Genomic DNA, 15961 nt, shown 5'->3' with positions numbered 1-15961 from the left:
TATTATATGAGTTTAACTGAAAACGGAATTATATTCAAAAGAAAGTATTTTTAGGTATCGTAAAGACCATCGGACCAACATCGTATTCATTTTTTGGTTTTTGTGTTTTGATACGAACCGGTTTCGGTATTTTTCTTTTAACTTTGCACTACTGGTATCGAACCGCTATGCAACTTTATTTATTTGTGTATCTTGGGAAAACAAAATGTGGTATGAATTGCTAGATAAAAGATAAGCATATGCTACACACAAGTTTCTACACACTCAAGTCATTAAGTATACTTGTTTATTTAAGATCAAGTCACCAAGTTTACACATATTACAAGATTAAGAGTCAGTTTGAGTTATCAAAATATAATGTGGGAAATTAATGCAAAATTGAAATGTGCTAAATTAATCAACAACAAATTGGGGTTGGATACGAAGATTATAAAGAAGCTGACACAAGCAATCACGAAAAACGAACAAGAAAGGTAATGTGTTATGAGAATGAGAATGATCTAAAACGCTTTCTAAATTAATCCCAAAAATTCTAAAACTGACTTTTTATTTAAACCCAAAGCATTTCCTCTAATCACAATTAGTAAAACTAAAATTCAAATGTAATGTTTTTAGTTAGAAAGTAATTGGAAGGGTATAAAATTCAAATAATTTGAAAGAGTATTAGTTGTGATCCTTCCATTAGTGATATGTTATCTAGTTGAGAGACAAAATCATACCATAAATGTAAAGAAATCACACACACCAAACGTAAACTACACAATCCCTAAAAGGAAAGTCACTATTCTTGATAGAGGTCAAATGATTGCTCTGAAAACTTGAAAATGAAAGGTATATGTGTGGAAAAGGTGTTGGAGGTAAGATATAAACGTTACACAAAATTCAAGAGTTTGAAAGCAACGAAAAGAAAATCAGGCAAACTACAAGCGATGTATCAATTGTGGGATTGAACGTGACTTAGTCGTTTTCCTTCTCCCTTATGTTTTGCCTATAAATATAAGCATTCCCCAACCTTTTCCACTTAACCTCGTTTGTTCAAAACACTTTCAAATGCCTATCCAATAGATATTTCTCTTATTTCTTTGGTATTATCGTATCACTTGAGAAGATCGAAGATCAAGAAGACCAATGGCAAAAAAAAAAAAAACAAGAAAGGGAAGAAGAGGGTGTGCTACAGATATTTATCTTGTTTCACTTTTGTATTGTACTAGGTTGTTTCCTCGCGCGTTGCGGCGTTACATTATCGCGGGCATTCAATCGGTATCGGTTAGGTCCGTTATAGTACCGGTACGAGACATGCACTCGGTATAGAAATCAACACATGTTTAACATCAATTGAAAACGGAAAAACGAACACAAGTACTGAAAACGATGTTGTCCAAATGGTATCGATTAGTTCAGATCGTCACGGTACTGGCAATGATATTCGTTTATCATCGCAGACAGAGTTGTATAAATGAAAATTATCAAAACTGGAAATCATAAAAATGAATACAGGTACATGTAACAATGTTGTTCGATAGGATACGCCAGTTTATTAAAGGTAAAAACATTAAAAATAAGTACCGGTACCTATACCGATGTTGTTCGTTAGGTTTCAGTTCGATTGACTATGGCTGCGGCACAAAATTCATTACCAAACATAAACTATACAAATAAGTACATGTACATGTACTGATGTTGTTCGGTACGATATAGTAGCAATACGATGTCAGTTTATCGAAAGCAAAAACAATACAAATAAATACTGTTTTGTCGAAAGCAAAAACAATATAAATAAATACTGGTAGCGATACATATATTATTCGACCGGTTTCGGTTCTTTTTTTGGTAGAATAGCGATACAATTAAATGTAAATGATAATATGTGTCATAGAATCTATTGTAATATTAAATGAATAAAAATATGAAGAAGAAAAACTATATATTATTATAAAAATAAAGTTACTATTCATACTCACTTTCTAATTTCTAATTATATATATTAAATAAATTAATAAATACAGAGTCTTAACAAATAGTGTTTGTTAATATTGTGTAACTTGTGAGTGATAACACTATCTTGGTATAATGATGGTTTGTGAGTAATAACACTATCTTGATACAGTGTTAAGTTGAGGGAGATCATACTATCTTGACTTAGTGTTGATGTGTGTGACATGTCACTATCTTGATACAATGAGAAGAGTAAAGTCTACTATTTTGACATAGTGAGTCGAAAAAGGTGATCACTATGTTTGTTTAATGAGACGTAGCTTATGATCACTACCTTGGATTAGTGAAATCTAGAAGGTGATCACTCCCTTTGAAGAGTGAGACATGATTACTACCTTTATCTAGTATGACAACATGTTATATTGGTTGTAGTGTGTGGATAGTGTGGGTATTAAACAAATGATTGGGTAAAATATGTTTATGTTGGACTACGACATATCTTGGTTTCCAAGTTTTTAGTAATTAAGCATTGTTGTGAGTTGTGTGTAGAAATATGTTGGAATTGGACACATTTGCAATTTCTGAATGGCCACTTGATGTGAATTTGATAAATATAGAAACAAAAATATATGTTTTGGAAAGAAAATTGGCATTGGGTGTATTTGGAGCACATGACACACCTATGTAAACGTTCATATAGAGCATCATGTCACACGACTATGTATTAAAACTTACAAAATCATGGCCTTATTAACAATTTTATTATGGTAAAAGAACTATTGAAAAAGATGATAAGAAAGCTACATATCACCTATCTATATATAGGCATACATAAGAAAAGGAAATAAGACAAAATGGTCAAAACAAGCTAGGGAGAAGGCAAGTGCAATGGAGAAGGCATGGGCAATGGACAAGGGAAAATGGGTCAAAGAAAGGATTTGTAGGGATTGGAAGACCACATGTAAATTAGCACATTTCCATCTATTAAAATATGTAAGGTTCTTTACTCCCCCTCAAGTTGGAGCGTGGAGATCCGTAATGCCCAACTTGCCAAGTGAAGTGCGGAAGCGGTTGGTACCCAACGGTTTAGTGAGGAGATCGGCAAGCTGCATTGTTGTATCTATTTTCATGGTTTGAATTTCTTTTAACTCGACACGTTCACGGACAAAATAACAATCCATTTCAACATGTTTGGTGCGTTCATGAAACACGGGGTTGTTTGCAATGTGCCTTGCTGCTTGATTGTCACAAAACAATTGTGTTGGTCCTTCTTGAGGGATATCAAGTTCTTTTAAAAGCCATCTCATCCATATAATCTCACTAACCACGGCCGCCATGGCCCGGTATTCAGCTTCGGCTGAAGATCGAGAAACCACCGATTGTTTCTTTGATTTACAGGATATAGGAGCGCCTCCCAAGAGAAGTAAGTACCCAGTTCGTGACCTCCGTGTGAAAGGACAACCAAGCCAATCCGAGTCACAGTAAGTGATGAGGTTGGTGCCGCCCTGCTTTGGTAGAAGAATCCCTTGTCCAGGAGTGCCTTTGAGGTAGCGAAGGACTCGATTGGCAGCCTCTAAATGACTAACTCTTGGGTCACCCATGAATTGACTCAAAATATTGATGACATATGCAACGTCGGGTCTAGTAGCCTGAAGGTAAAGGAGTCTTCCAATTAATCGTCGGTATTGGTTTGCATCGACTTGAGCTTCTTTATCACATTTATCCAATTTCAAATTTTGTTCCATTGGGAATTGACTCGGACGACAACCAGTCATTCCCGTATCCTCCAAGATGTCTAAGATGTACTTGCGTTGGCTAAGCACAAGGCCTTCTTTGGTGCGAGCTACCTCGATACCCAAGAAGAACTTCAATACTCCTAGATCTTTGATGCTAAATCGTTTGTCTAGGAAGGTCTTGACATTTTGCATTTCTTCCATATTATTCCCAACTAGTACGACATCGTCAACATAAATGAGTGCCGCTATGAATATTTCGTCTATCTTCAATAGGAACAAGGAATGATCCACCCCTGTTTGTAGGAAACCGATTTCAAGTAAGGACTTGGTAAACTTTTGATACCAATTCCTCGATGCTTGTTTAAGACCATAAAGCGACTTCTTGGGCTTGCAAACACGTTGGTCATTTTGTCTCACAAAGCCTTGTGGGATTTTCATGTATACGTCTTCATGAAGATCTCCATGTAAGAAGGCGTTGTTGACGTCAAGTTGATGAATGTGCCATCCCTTTTTGACCGCTACGGCTAACAAGGTTCGGACCGTGACTAGTTTGGCTACTGGTGCAAAAGTTTCATGAAAATCGATGCCTTCTGTTTGGGTGAAGCCTTTTGCCACGAGACGCGCTTTGTACCTTTCAATTTCTCCATTGGGTTTGTATTTTATCTTGTAAACCCACTTCGAGTCGATGGCGCGCTTTCCTTCGGGAAGCTCTTCGAGGACCCATGTTCCATTTTCTTCGAGTGCTTGAACCTCTTTCTTCATGGCCTCGACCCATTTTGGATCCTTCACCGCTTAGCTAAAACATTTTGGCTCATGATTGGAAGTTATGGCCGCCAAAAAGGCTTTATGATTGTTAGTAAACTTATCATAGGAAATGAAATGTGCAAGAGGATGTACCGTTGAGGACTCTTGATTGGAGGTGGATTGCTCATGGTCAATGGATGGGGGGAGACGGACTTCATAGTCACCGAGATGCTTGGGACGTGACCTGCTTCTTTTTTCTCTTTGTGGTTCAACGGTTTCAAAAGCTTCATGCAAGCCTTCTAGATTGACACTTTGATCATGGGTCGTACCAACTTGGCCCATAGGATTGGGGTTGTGTTGTTCCTCGGTGGGATTAGTGGGCTCGGTTTGGGTGTGTTGATCAGTTGGGCTTGTGGGATCTGTTTCATCGGTGTTTTGCGGTTGTAAAGATGGCCCAGTTTCTGGGTCTAAAAGAGGCCCAGTTGGATCTAGCTCAATATCCGGTTCTCTTTGTTGTTTCACATGTTCACTATCCTACCATTTTGGGGGTATAAAGATTTCTTCTTCTTCAAGAGTGACATTTTTGAAAGGGAAAATGTTTTCAACAAATTTGACATCTCTTGAAATAATTATTTTATTTTGTTTGACCGAAAAAATTTTATACCCTTTTGTGCCCGGTGGATACCCCACAAAAATACCCGGTTTGCCTCTTTCAACAAATTTGTCACCAAGTGTTTCGGTGCTCTTATAGTATGCTAGACAACCGAAAACTCGCATATGTTCGTAATCGGGTTTTTGGTTGTATAGAATCTCGTAAGGAGTCTTGTTACCAATAACCTCCGATGGTAACCGGTTTATGATGTATGTGGCGGTAAGAAAGCATTCGCCCCAAAACCTTGTTGGTAAGTTGGACTCGAATCTTAAGGCCCGAGCCATCTCCAAAAGGTGTCGATGTTTCCGTTCCACCACGCCATTTTGTTGAGGTGTGTGTGGACACGTTGTTTCTAAGACAATTCCTTCTTTTGCATAAAAATTGAGCATGTGAGTGGATGTGAACTCTCCCCCATTGTCACATCGGATTCTTTTTATATTTTTTTCAAATTGCACTTGTATCATCTTATGGAAAGCGATGAGACAAGTGCTTGCCTCGTACTTGTGTTTTAGCAAGAAGACCCACACAGCTCTACTAAAATCGTCTACGATTGTCAAAAAATAGCTTGCTCGTCAAAGAGAAGGTGTGCAATACTTCCCCCATACATCACAATGTATTAGATCAAAGCAAGCATTGGTTTTAGTAGTGCTGATAGGAAACGGTAATCTTGCAAACTTAGCCTTAACACAAGAATCGCAAAAAAACATTTGGTTCAAATGGGCGTTTTTAAGAAAATCAACATGAGTAAGTTTAGAATTCGAAGCATGACCCAATCTATTGTGCCATGTATCAACCGTGGTAGCCATCACCCTTCTTTGTTATCCCGTCATCCCCATCTTGTATAGACCGTTCTCGCAATCACCCACTCCGATCAACGTCCTTGTACTCAAATCCTGCATGATAAAAAAATCTTGAAAAAAGGTTATAGCACATTTAAGGTCCCGTGTCAGTTTACTAACAGATAGGAGATTGCATTTGAATTCGGGAACATGGAGAACATCCTTTATTTTCATACCATTAGGTAATGTGAATTCTCCTCTTCCTCTTACGGCTATGGCATCACCGTTTGGTATGACAACCGGTGCTTCATAGTTTTTCTTTGTTTTATTCTCGAGCATAGAGTCGTTACAAGTAATGTTTTCGGTGGCACCCGAATCAACAACCCATTTACCTCCAAGGTTGATGTTACCTGCCATGTTAACGACCGGCGTTTCTTCCTCTTTAGCGGTACTCATTTGTCACCAAAGTTTTTTTTTTTTTTTTTTTTTTTTTGTGAGGGGGGGGGTTGTTTTATGTAGGATCGTGTGTTTGCTCTGATACCATAACAATTTTATTATGGTAAAAGAACTATTGAAAAAGATGATCAGAAAGCTACATACCACCTATCTATATATAGGCATACCTAAGAAAATAAAATAAGACAAAATGGTCATAACAAGCTAGGGAGAAGGCAAGTGCAATGGAGAAGGCATGGGCAATGGACAAGGGAAAATAGGTCAAAGAAAAGATCTGTAGGGATTGGAAGACCACATGTAAATTAGCACATTTTCATCTATTAAAATATGTAAGGTTCTTTACTTATATCGAGCAAAATGAAGTTTCACAAAAAAAAAAAAAAAACACATAGTTATATGACGTGCCACATAGTAATGGTGTTGGTGCTACCAAAATGGAATCTCATAGCAGATGGTATGACTATATAAGTACAAATTAGTGAGCAGAACAAGAACTTACAAATTGAAGACAACATAAAATATATAATATAACATGTAGAAATCAAATAAAAGAACAAGAACAATATTAAAGCATAAATCAACCATGATCACACGATATGATCAAACACAAGCGTATTATGTTTTTAAAGTTTCTTCGATGTATGCAATCATTCGCTTAATTGAGATTTAGGGCTTCTCATTTTGGAAATTAAGGTGGGATGTGTTTAAATTTGGAGTGCCTTCATCAGCTTGATAAAAGTAGAATAATTATCTTAGGTTTCAATTGGTCATATATATATATATATATATATATATATATATATATATATATATATTTGTACATTAATTGACCAAACTTTATAACAGCAAAACATCTTATGGTTTCAGCTAACAAAGTCTGATTCATTTCTAGACTTACATCCGTTGAAAATTTTGTTGCGAAACAACAATTGTATGCGTAAAACACATGTGCATCTTAATATTTGTAAAACTAGCATAATCTTGATGGATATATAAATATATGTACGTATATATATATATGAATAAACCATGCGTTTACTTTGGTCGTTGCTTCATTCTCGTCTCTGGTGGCCCGATGAATAGTTCAGTTTCCACATCAGAATTCTCTCCGTTTTCAAGAACACGAAAATCGGCTTGCCTTTCTTCTGTTACTTGGACAGCTTGACACTGAAAAAGGCAAGGCATTAGAAGTTATCCTTTCAATTTCATTATATAATTTTGAATATATGTTTTTAAATATTTATGCTTGTAAAAACCCCAAGAAACTGGTAAAAAAAAACACTTACCTTCTCTGTAAGTATTGCATTTTCATCTGCTAGCAATTTCTCCTGAATATTTTCATATAAACTCGTTAACTATTTATAGGGAAAAAAAATATGGACTGATGCAGCCATGCCAACCTGAATATTTCAATATATATTTTACAGGAAAATTACCAAACTAGTCAAGTTAACCAATTTTTTTTACCAAAGTTATCTTTGAATTTTAGTCGGCCCAAAAGCGGGGGCTAAAGCCTTCGCCAACATACAAATGCATGGACTATGCTAAAAGTGCGTGCGGGCTTAGCCCCCACAGACAGCGAAGCTTATTTGGCGGAAAGTGACTGGCTGGAATCGTGAATGTCTATTTTGCCAAAGGCTGAAATTCAATGACCATTTTGATTATAATTTCGGCTAACGTGACTATTTTAGTAATTTTCCCTAGATAAAAACATTTAGGTCAGTCTTGGTTTTATATATAAGCAGTACCTTTGCTTGTAGTTGCTCAATCTGTTCTTGGTAAACTTGCATCTAAAGCATCAAAAAAAAAAAAAAAAAAGTTATGGATTCCACATGGTAAACCCTAAAATCCATATCTGAAAAGAATGAATGAGATTTTTTTGACAAGCATTGATTATTTAAACCTTTCGTGCTCGAACAAGGCGTACGCCCCTTTCTAGCTGCTGTTCAATCCGAACTAGTTCGTCAATGGTGGTTGCTCCTAATCCTTCTCCCAAAAGTCTCCTGCATAACAACAATTGTAAGATCATTAGCCTTTAATTTTTCATTTTTTTTATCAAAGATTTGATCTTCAAAAGCATATATGTTACATCTTGATGAATTTCCAATGAACATTGTAAGTTGCATCTTTTCTCAAGAAGTCATTTTACTTTGTTTTTAATCTTTAATGCAATGATCCAAAAATAGATTAAAAACTTCCCATCAACGCGTGCTAGTTGTAAGATCAGTAGCCCTTTTTTGTTTAATTTTACATCAAGATTTTAGCCTGCAGAAGCCGCTTAAATAATATTGCAGCTTCAGTATGTATACAATGATATAAACCATAAAACTGCACCTTTTTGCAACTTCTAGGAGCTCTACCTTCTTTGCCATGATAGCTGTTTCATGCTTCAAATGCTGCATATTGAATTGAATAAAAGAAATCAAGGAACAGATTTAAGAACAAAGACCGGCCGGCCGGTTCCTAATTTTTAGGGTGTGCCTATTGGCACACCAAACCCTAGCAAAATTAGGGTTTATCTACGCAGCGTATTGGTCAACACGCAGCGTATAGGGTTAACCCTCTACGCTGCGTATTGACCAATACGCTGCGTAGATAAACCATGGATGTCAGTGCCTAATAACCAATCATTGCACAGAAAACAAGGGTCATATACGCTGCATATAGGTCTATACGCAGCGTATATAAACCATTAGATTTTTTTTGGACATTTTGGTAGGTTTGAGGGATCATTTTTTCACAAAGTTTAAATACGCTGCGTATTGACCTCTAAGCAACGTATATAAAGGTCTGAAAATGTCTTTTATACCCTTGTGTTGAGGCTATACGAAGCCAAATACAAGGGTAGTTGTGTCATTTTTGTCTCATACGCTGCGTAGGGACCTCTAAGGAGCGTATATAAAGCTCCATTTTTGTATTTTTTTTATTGTGTATTCCTTTGTTTATTTATAAAAAAAAGAAAATTATTTATAAAAAACAATATTATTGGTAAATAATACAAATATAAATTATAAAAATAAAAAATAATATAAATATTATGAATTATAAAAATTAAAAAAGAAAATTATTTATAAAAAACAATATTATTGGTAAATAATACAAATATATTGTTTTGTTATCGTTTAAATTAAATTATCGTATTCCTTTGTTTATTTATAAAAAAAAGAAATTTATTTATAAAAAAACAATATTATTCGTAAATAATACAAATATATTATATTGTTATCGTTTAAATTAAATTATCTTATCGTATTGCATCGTATCGTATCGTATTGCATCATATCGTATCGTATAGTGTATAGTATATAAGTCTCGTATAGAGGTCAATACTTGAGCTATACTACGTTATACGATACGATATCACACTTATAGGCTTATACGAGGTCAATATGTGACCTATACGACGCTATACGATACGATATCACACTTATAGGCTTATACGAGGTCAATGCGTGACCTATACTAAACCTATACGATACGATATCACACTTATAGGCTTATACGAGGTCAATACGTGACCTATACTACACCTATACGACACGATATCTCACTTATAGGCTTATACGAGGTCAATATAGTGGACCTAAACCACACCTATACGATACGACACGATATCACACTTATACGATTATACGAGGTCAATACGTGACCTATACAACGTTATACGATACGATATCACACTTATAGGCTTATACGAGGTCAATACGTGACCTATACTACACCTATATGATACGATATCACACTTATAGGCTTATACGAGGTCAATACGTGACCTATACGACGCTATACGATACGATATCACACTTATAGGCTTATACGAAGTCAATACGTGACATATACTACGTTATATGATACAATATTACACTTATAGGCTTATACGACGTCAATACGTGACCTATACTACACCTATACGACACGATATCTCACGTATAGGCTTATACGAGGTCAATACGGGACCTAAACCACACCTATACGATACGATATCACACTTATAGGCTATACGAGGTCAATACGGGACCTAATATTTGTATTATTTTTAATTCTTATAATTCATAATATTTGTATTATTTTTAATAATATTGTTTTTTTATAAATAAACATGGAAATACCCCAAAATACACACAATTAATTTACTTTTTTTTTATAAATAAACAAAGGAATACACAATAAAAAAATGGAGCTTTATATACGCTCCTTAGAAGTCCCTATGCAGCGTATGAGACAAAAATGACACAACTACCCTTGTATTTGGCTTCGTATAGCCTCAACACAATGGTATAAACGACATTTTCAGACCTTTATATACGCTCCTTAGAGGTCTATACGCAGCGTATTTAAACTTTGTGAAAAAATGATCCCTCAAACCTATCAAAATGACTCAAAAAAATCTAATGGTTTATATACGCTGCGTATAGACCTATACGCAGCGTATATAACCCTTGTTTTCTGTGCAATGATTGCTGATAAGGCTCTGAATTCCATGGTTTATATACGCTGAGTATAGCTCTATACGCAGCGTATAGAGGTAACCCTATACGATGCGTATAGGTCAATACGCAACGTACGTAAACCCTAAGTGTGCAGATAGGCAAACTGGATGTGCAAATAGTTAGGGCCAATTTTTATTATTGATAACTTTATGAACCTGAACATCTTCTACACTTGAAATATCTGTTTGAACATCTTTTACTTGACTTCTATACCGTTCAATAGTCTCCTGCATGCTGATTAAAAATTCAAAACCCTAAGAAAATATTTCAAAGTATATGTATGGATATATACAAAGTGTTATATTGTATGAATCATTATGGGTATAATTATAACTAATACCAACTACCAACCTTGATAACTGAAAATTAATGCATATATAAACTTGATTCAAGATTTTTTTTTAAATTCAATAACTATAAACTAATATACAACAGCTTATAGTACTATTAGTGACAGGCAAGAATAAATACTTAAAATGTTGTACTTATAAGATAAAAAAATAATATTTAAGATACAGTAGAGTAATAGAGTTATTTTTATGGTAAACTCGGAAAAGGAAAGGTTGTGACATTCTTCAGTATGATAATATGAAACAAACCATTTCAAGTTTACTAATCAAAACTGGCCAGACAATGAGAACTTATAGTACTTCATATATTATTTATATCAATTTAATTATACCCTAGCTTTTTTGGTATATTATTCCCGAATTAAATAAAAAACCGGTAAGCCACAACAGTGCCATCAAACCCACAAAATTGTTCGACCTTTAAATGTGTCTATTGGTAGATCAAAAAAGTTGCATATGTTGGTAGATCAAAAAAATCTGAGAGTGCCATCAAACCCACAAAATTGTTCGACCTTTCTAAATGTGTAGAGTATTAATTTGTTATAATTAAAAAAAAAATCACTGATAAAACCAAAAAGAGATATTAAAACATCTTTCTCAAACTCTTGGTTCTCCTTGCTTCAAGACCCGATCCGGTTAACCACATTCGAGTGTAAATTATTCCATAATTATATACACACACACATAAACACATATTCAAGTATGAGTATAAATTGAGACCAAGAACTAAAATCAAGAAAATCTATGAATCTTGGCTATTTTCATTCATTTTGTTGTCAAACATGTATATGTGTGTGTATAATAGTACATATATATGTTGATGCATTTAAGTAGATCATAAAAAAAGAGAGTGAACCCAGAATCAAAATCAAGAAAAGATGAAAAGTGAGTGAGAAAAATGGAACCTTGAGCTTGCAAACTCATAAAGCTTGCCTCTTGGAGAGAAGATGATCAAAGCAACTTCAGCATCACAAAGCACAGAAAGTTCAAAACCTTTTTTCAGCAAACCATTTCTTCTTTTGGAGAAGGTCACTTGTCTGCTTGTAGCATTCTCAATCCTCCTCATTTGAGTCTTCCCTCTCACCATCTTTGATTACCTTCTTTCACAGTACAAGAATTGATCAAAAGATAAAGATTTAATCTACATGTGATGATCAAGATCCATCAAACAAACACCAAACTCAAATACCCATATCAAATTTTGAATCAAGGCAACTTCTTTTAGATGTAGTACTATAAAAGAAAGATATTAAAAAAGTGCAGTGTTTTACTTTATAGCCAAATATATCAACTCCTACAAGAAGATAGTGTTCAAGAAAGAGAATTAAGTAACCTTTCAATATACAAAAGAGGCAAAATACCTAGAAAAAAGACTGTTCTTTCTTCTTAGATGAGAGAGAGAGAGAGTGAAGAAAAATCAAGGATGGAGTAGTAAGGTTACCCGTTTTCAGTAATTTAAGTGTTTTAAGTTAAGTCATGTTACTTATTCACTTGTAAGTTTTGCATTAGGACTTGTAATTAATTGTGGGAATATGGATTTTAGGTTTGGAAAAAGGGTAACCTCAAAATTGGCTCACAGGTAACCCTAGAGAGATAGGGTAGGCCTAAATTTGCATCAGTTGAGGTAAAAGTTTAAGGTTGATTGATGGGTGCTTCTGTCATCCTCTTTATGGGTGTAGTGTCACAAAAAAAAAAAAAAAAAAAAAAAAGGAAGTGGAAACTAAACTCATCCTTGTTAACCAATTTCCACATTTATAGTAACGAATATGTTTTGCTCAAAAGGTCTTAACAATTTGTTTAAGCAAAACACAAGTCTTCTATTTAAAGCACTATTAGGGAGGCCGGAAATTCGTTCATATTCATTTATTTAATAAATGAACGAACATGAACAATTTTTCTTGTTCATTTAAATAAACAAACGAACATGTCCCGTTTGTTCATTTACGTTCATGAACGATACGTTTATGTTCGTTCATTTACGTTCGTTTATGTTCGTTCATTTACGTTCGTTTATGTCTGTTCATTTAAATTCATTCGTTCATGTTCGTTTATATCCGTTTGTTTATGTTCATCTTTTAAATTTAGTTATTACTAACTAAATTTAAAAATCTATTTAATTTTCTTTATCAATCCATAACTAGCTTTGACTTTCCGATTTCATAACTTTCTTTTATATGGTATTAATATATTTGATTTATATTTTCCAATTTAAAAGCAATCTTTTCTAATATTTTCCAATTTAAAAGCAATCTTTTCTATCATATAAAACATGAATTAAGGTTTACCTATATTTAGGTTCTTCTTCTCGTCTACTATTGCTATACAATTCAACGCCTTGTTCAATTATGTTTGTTACAATTTGTTATGTTCTTTTATGTTCAATTATGTGTGTTTGTGTGCGTTTATGTTCGTGAACTATTCGTTTATACTTTTAGCGAACTAACATAAACGAACATGAACATGTTCAATTTCTTCACGAACGAACACGAACAAGAAAATCCGTTCATTTAAATGTGTGTGTCCGATCGTTTATTCGGTTAAAGGTAAATGAACGAACATGAACATACCTCGTTCGTGTTCGTTCAGTTCATTTACAAGCCTACCTATCACGGACATCGGTTATCGACGGCAACAACCCCTCCATGCATTGTTTTTAAAGCACACACAATCATCTCCTACTAAATTGGTTATCTCCTCCTGATTTCCCTACTCGAAACCCACTATCTATGACACTGACGGTCTTCCCGGTCGGGCAGTGGGTACCCAATCATGAATCGGGGAACTCCCCGAGCCTCCCTTTGAGTGGTAAGCATGATATTAAATGGGTTTTGTAGGTCCCTCTCGGAGGATCGAGAACAAACCTATACCTTGTTATACCAACCCACTAGCGAGTGCGGAATCCAAGCTAGTAGGCAAACCGGGATGAGACAAGTAGAAACACAAACACACAAAGATTCACTGATTAACACTAGTCGTATTAATGCAAATGAAGGTTTCGGTTACAAGCACAATGTTTACAAATCTAACATGTAAACTCTCAAGTGTGTGTGTGTGTGAGTTCCGACAGAATGCTCTCACAGAAACTCTCTATCTTTCTGTCTGTGTGTCCACTGAAACTCAACACATGCATGGGTATTTATACCCAGCCCAAGATGCTATGTCCGAAGGATTCGACAGATGGTCCGAAGGATCATCTGTCGACCACATGTTACACGAAAGATCAGCATGGACCTCGAAGGATCATCCTTCGAGGTCTAATGGTCGAACCATGGTCGAACCATATCTTTCGATCACCTCGAAGGATCAGGTGTATCCTTCGAGGCTATCCTTCGATCAGAACATCTTTCAAATGTTGTCCAAGTCAAACCGGAGGATGGTTGACTTGGTCAACTTACAACACAAATCAGGACATCGTTTATATCAGACCGAATACAGACAAAGTACAGACACAAGTGCACCAACAAACTCCCCCTTGGCTGTAGCTTTGTCTTTGATCTCTAAGCTTTGTCTTGTTCTTCTAAGAGTGTAGACTCGTCTAGAACTTCGACGGTCTTTGGTCTTCAGGTCTTCAAGACTCTGATGTCCTATCATGTCTTCAATGTCGGAGGATCTTCAAAGTCTTCACGTCTTGAAAGTAGAAAGTGTATCAACAAACTACCCGTATCATGTAGGAAGTGTGTTGACAAACTCCCCCTTAACATAAGCTCCCCCTTGGGTTATGCTCGTGAAAAGACTTTATCTTTATGAAGAGAGATCCTTGTGGTGTTGATGATGGCCAGCGGCAACTCGATCATCTTCATCTTTTGAGCGCCTTCTCGTCGTGTCTTCATTCCAAAGCTTGTCATCGACCATGTTCTCCTAGCCTTTAGAATCTGCACATGCAAGAAATCTAAACGCGTAATGAGAACAACTGCTTGGAATATAGTATAAACAAATGACACACGAATGACCATGTCATAATCAAACACCGTCCGACAGTTTGAAAGTTTAATAAATTTATCAATTTTAAATTTTAACTTTCAAAATCTGCAAATTTTGACCGTTTATGAAGATTTAGTCAGTTCGGTTTTCCGTCAGGTTTCAGGTAACGAAGACTTGAGCTCCAACATCGTACGATCGAAAATAAAGCAGAAATAAAATCTTTTTGGCTTTTATAAATTTTATATTAAAACACACCTAAAATCTTTTTGGTATTTTTGAAATTAAAAGACAACAATTTAAAATCCTTTGAGTGTTATCAAACGACATCACCGCTAATGTCGTGCTGATATGCACCAAACGACGAAACTGTTTAAAAGAAACAATAAAAGTTAAGCAGTAAATAAATAAGTATATACAAACATTCTTTTTGCGAGTTTCGAGGGTAAGAGAATCATATCAGTGTACGGTCATGCCAAAACACTCTTGTTGCTCAGTTAGTTAACATTAAGATAAGCATCCTATAACAATCATCGGTATTGTTGTCCACTTAAGCTCAGCTTATCAGATGTAATCATGTTTAGAGGATACGTTAATGTATGATTTATACTTACTGACCGGTGTTCATCCACATCACGACACATTCCCGTATCAAGGTATGCACGAGAGTTCATCTTACCGGTGAGTATACCGATTATCATATGTTTGACCGTATTAATTGTGAGATACTCACTTATTTTGAATTGAAAACAAGTCCTTTGTGATATAATCACTTATTGATGAGGAACTTGATTTTCATATGCATGAGGGCACAAGTGCAAGTCCGTGAACAGGTCAGTACTTCCGTACAGCAGAGAGACGAACTTGACACCCGGAAAAATGTGATATTTTATCACTTATT

The 15961-nt window shown here is 35.3% G+C and overlaps 1 protein-coding gene across 3 annotated transcripts; it reads right to left on the bottom strand.

Annotated features, from left to right (window-relative positions):
• Positions 1–7157: 7157 nt before the first annotated feature.
• LOC110864721 (MADS-box protein SOC1) lies at positions 7158–12754 on the bottom strand. 3 transcript variants are annotated; one of them, XM_022113842.2, is made up of 8 exons: positions 12504–12754; positions 12048–12242; positions 10948–11026; positions 8637–8698; positions 8206–8305; positions 8051–8092; positions 7589–7630; positions 7158–7469 (listed from the first exon to the last, which is right to left on the bottom strand). In XM_022113842.2, the coding sequence occupies exons 2-8, from the start codon at positions 12227–12229 to the stop codon at positions 7338–7340; spliced, it is 639 nt and encodes a 212-aa protein (XP_021969534.1). In that variant the 5' UTR covers positions 12230–12242; positions 12504–12754; the 3' UTR covers positions 7158–7337. The 3 variants fall into 3 exon arrangements, with proteins under 3 accessions (XP_021969534.1, XP_021969533.1, XP_035830288.1); XM_022113841.2 differs by having other exon boundaries at positions 12048–12239; positions 12504–12753; XM_035974395.1 differs by lacking the exon at positions 12504–12754 and having other exon boundaries at positions 12048–12475.
• Between the last annotated feature and the right edge of the window lie 3207 nt (positions 12755–15961).

This window comes from Helianthus annuus, chromosome 6, assembly GCF_002127325.2.
Source record: "Helianthus annuus cultivar XRQ/B chromosome 6, HanXRQr2.0-SUNRISE, whole genome shotgun sequence".
Lineage (NCBI taxonomy): Eukaryota > Viridiplantae > Streptophyta > Magnoliopsida > Asterales > Asteraceae > Helianthus > Helianthus annuus.
The sequence above is the reverse complement of the archived record's forward strand: the minus strand, read 5'-3'. Positions and strand labels throughout refer to the sequence as shown.

Excerpts from the sequence above, each read along its gene's own strand:
- LOC110864721 (XM_022113842.2), bottom strand. The coding sequence starts at position 12,229 with ATGGTGAGAGGGAAGACTCAAATGAGGAGGATTGAGAATGCTACAAGC. Across the intron at positions 8,699-10,947 it reads CAAGTGTAGAAGATGTTCAG|CATTTGAAGCATGAAACAGC; the intron begins GTTCATAAAGTT and ends TTCAATATGCAG. Across the intron at positions 8,093-8,205 it reads GCCTTGTTCGAGCACGAAAG|ATGCAAGTTTACCAAGAACA; the intron begins GTTTAAATAATC and ends TTGATGCTTTAG.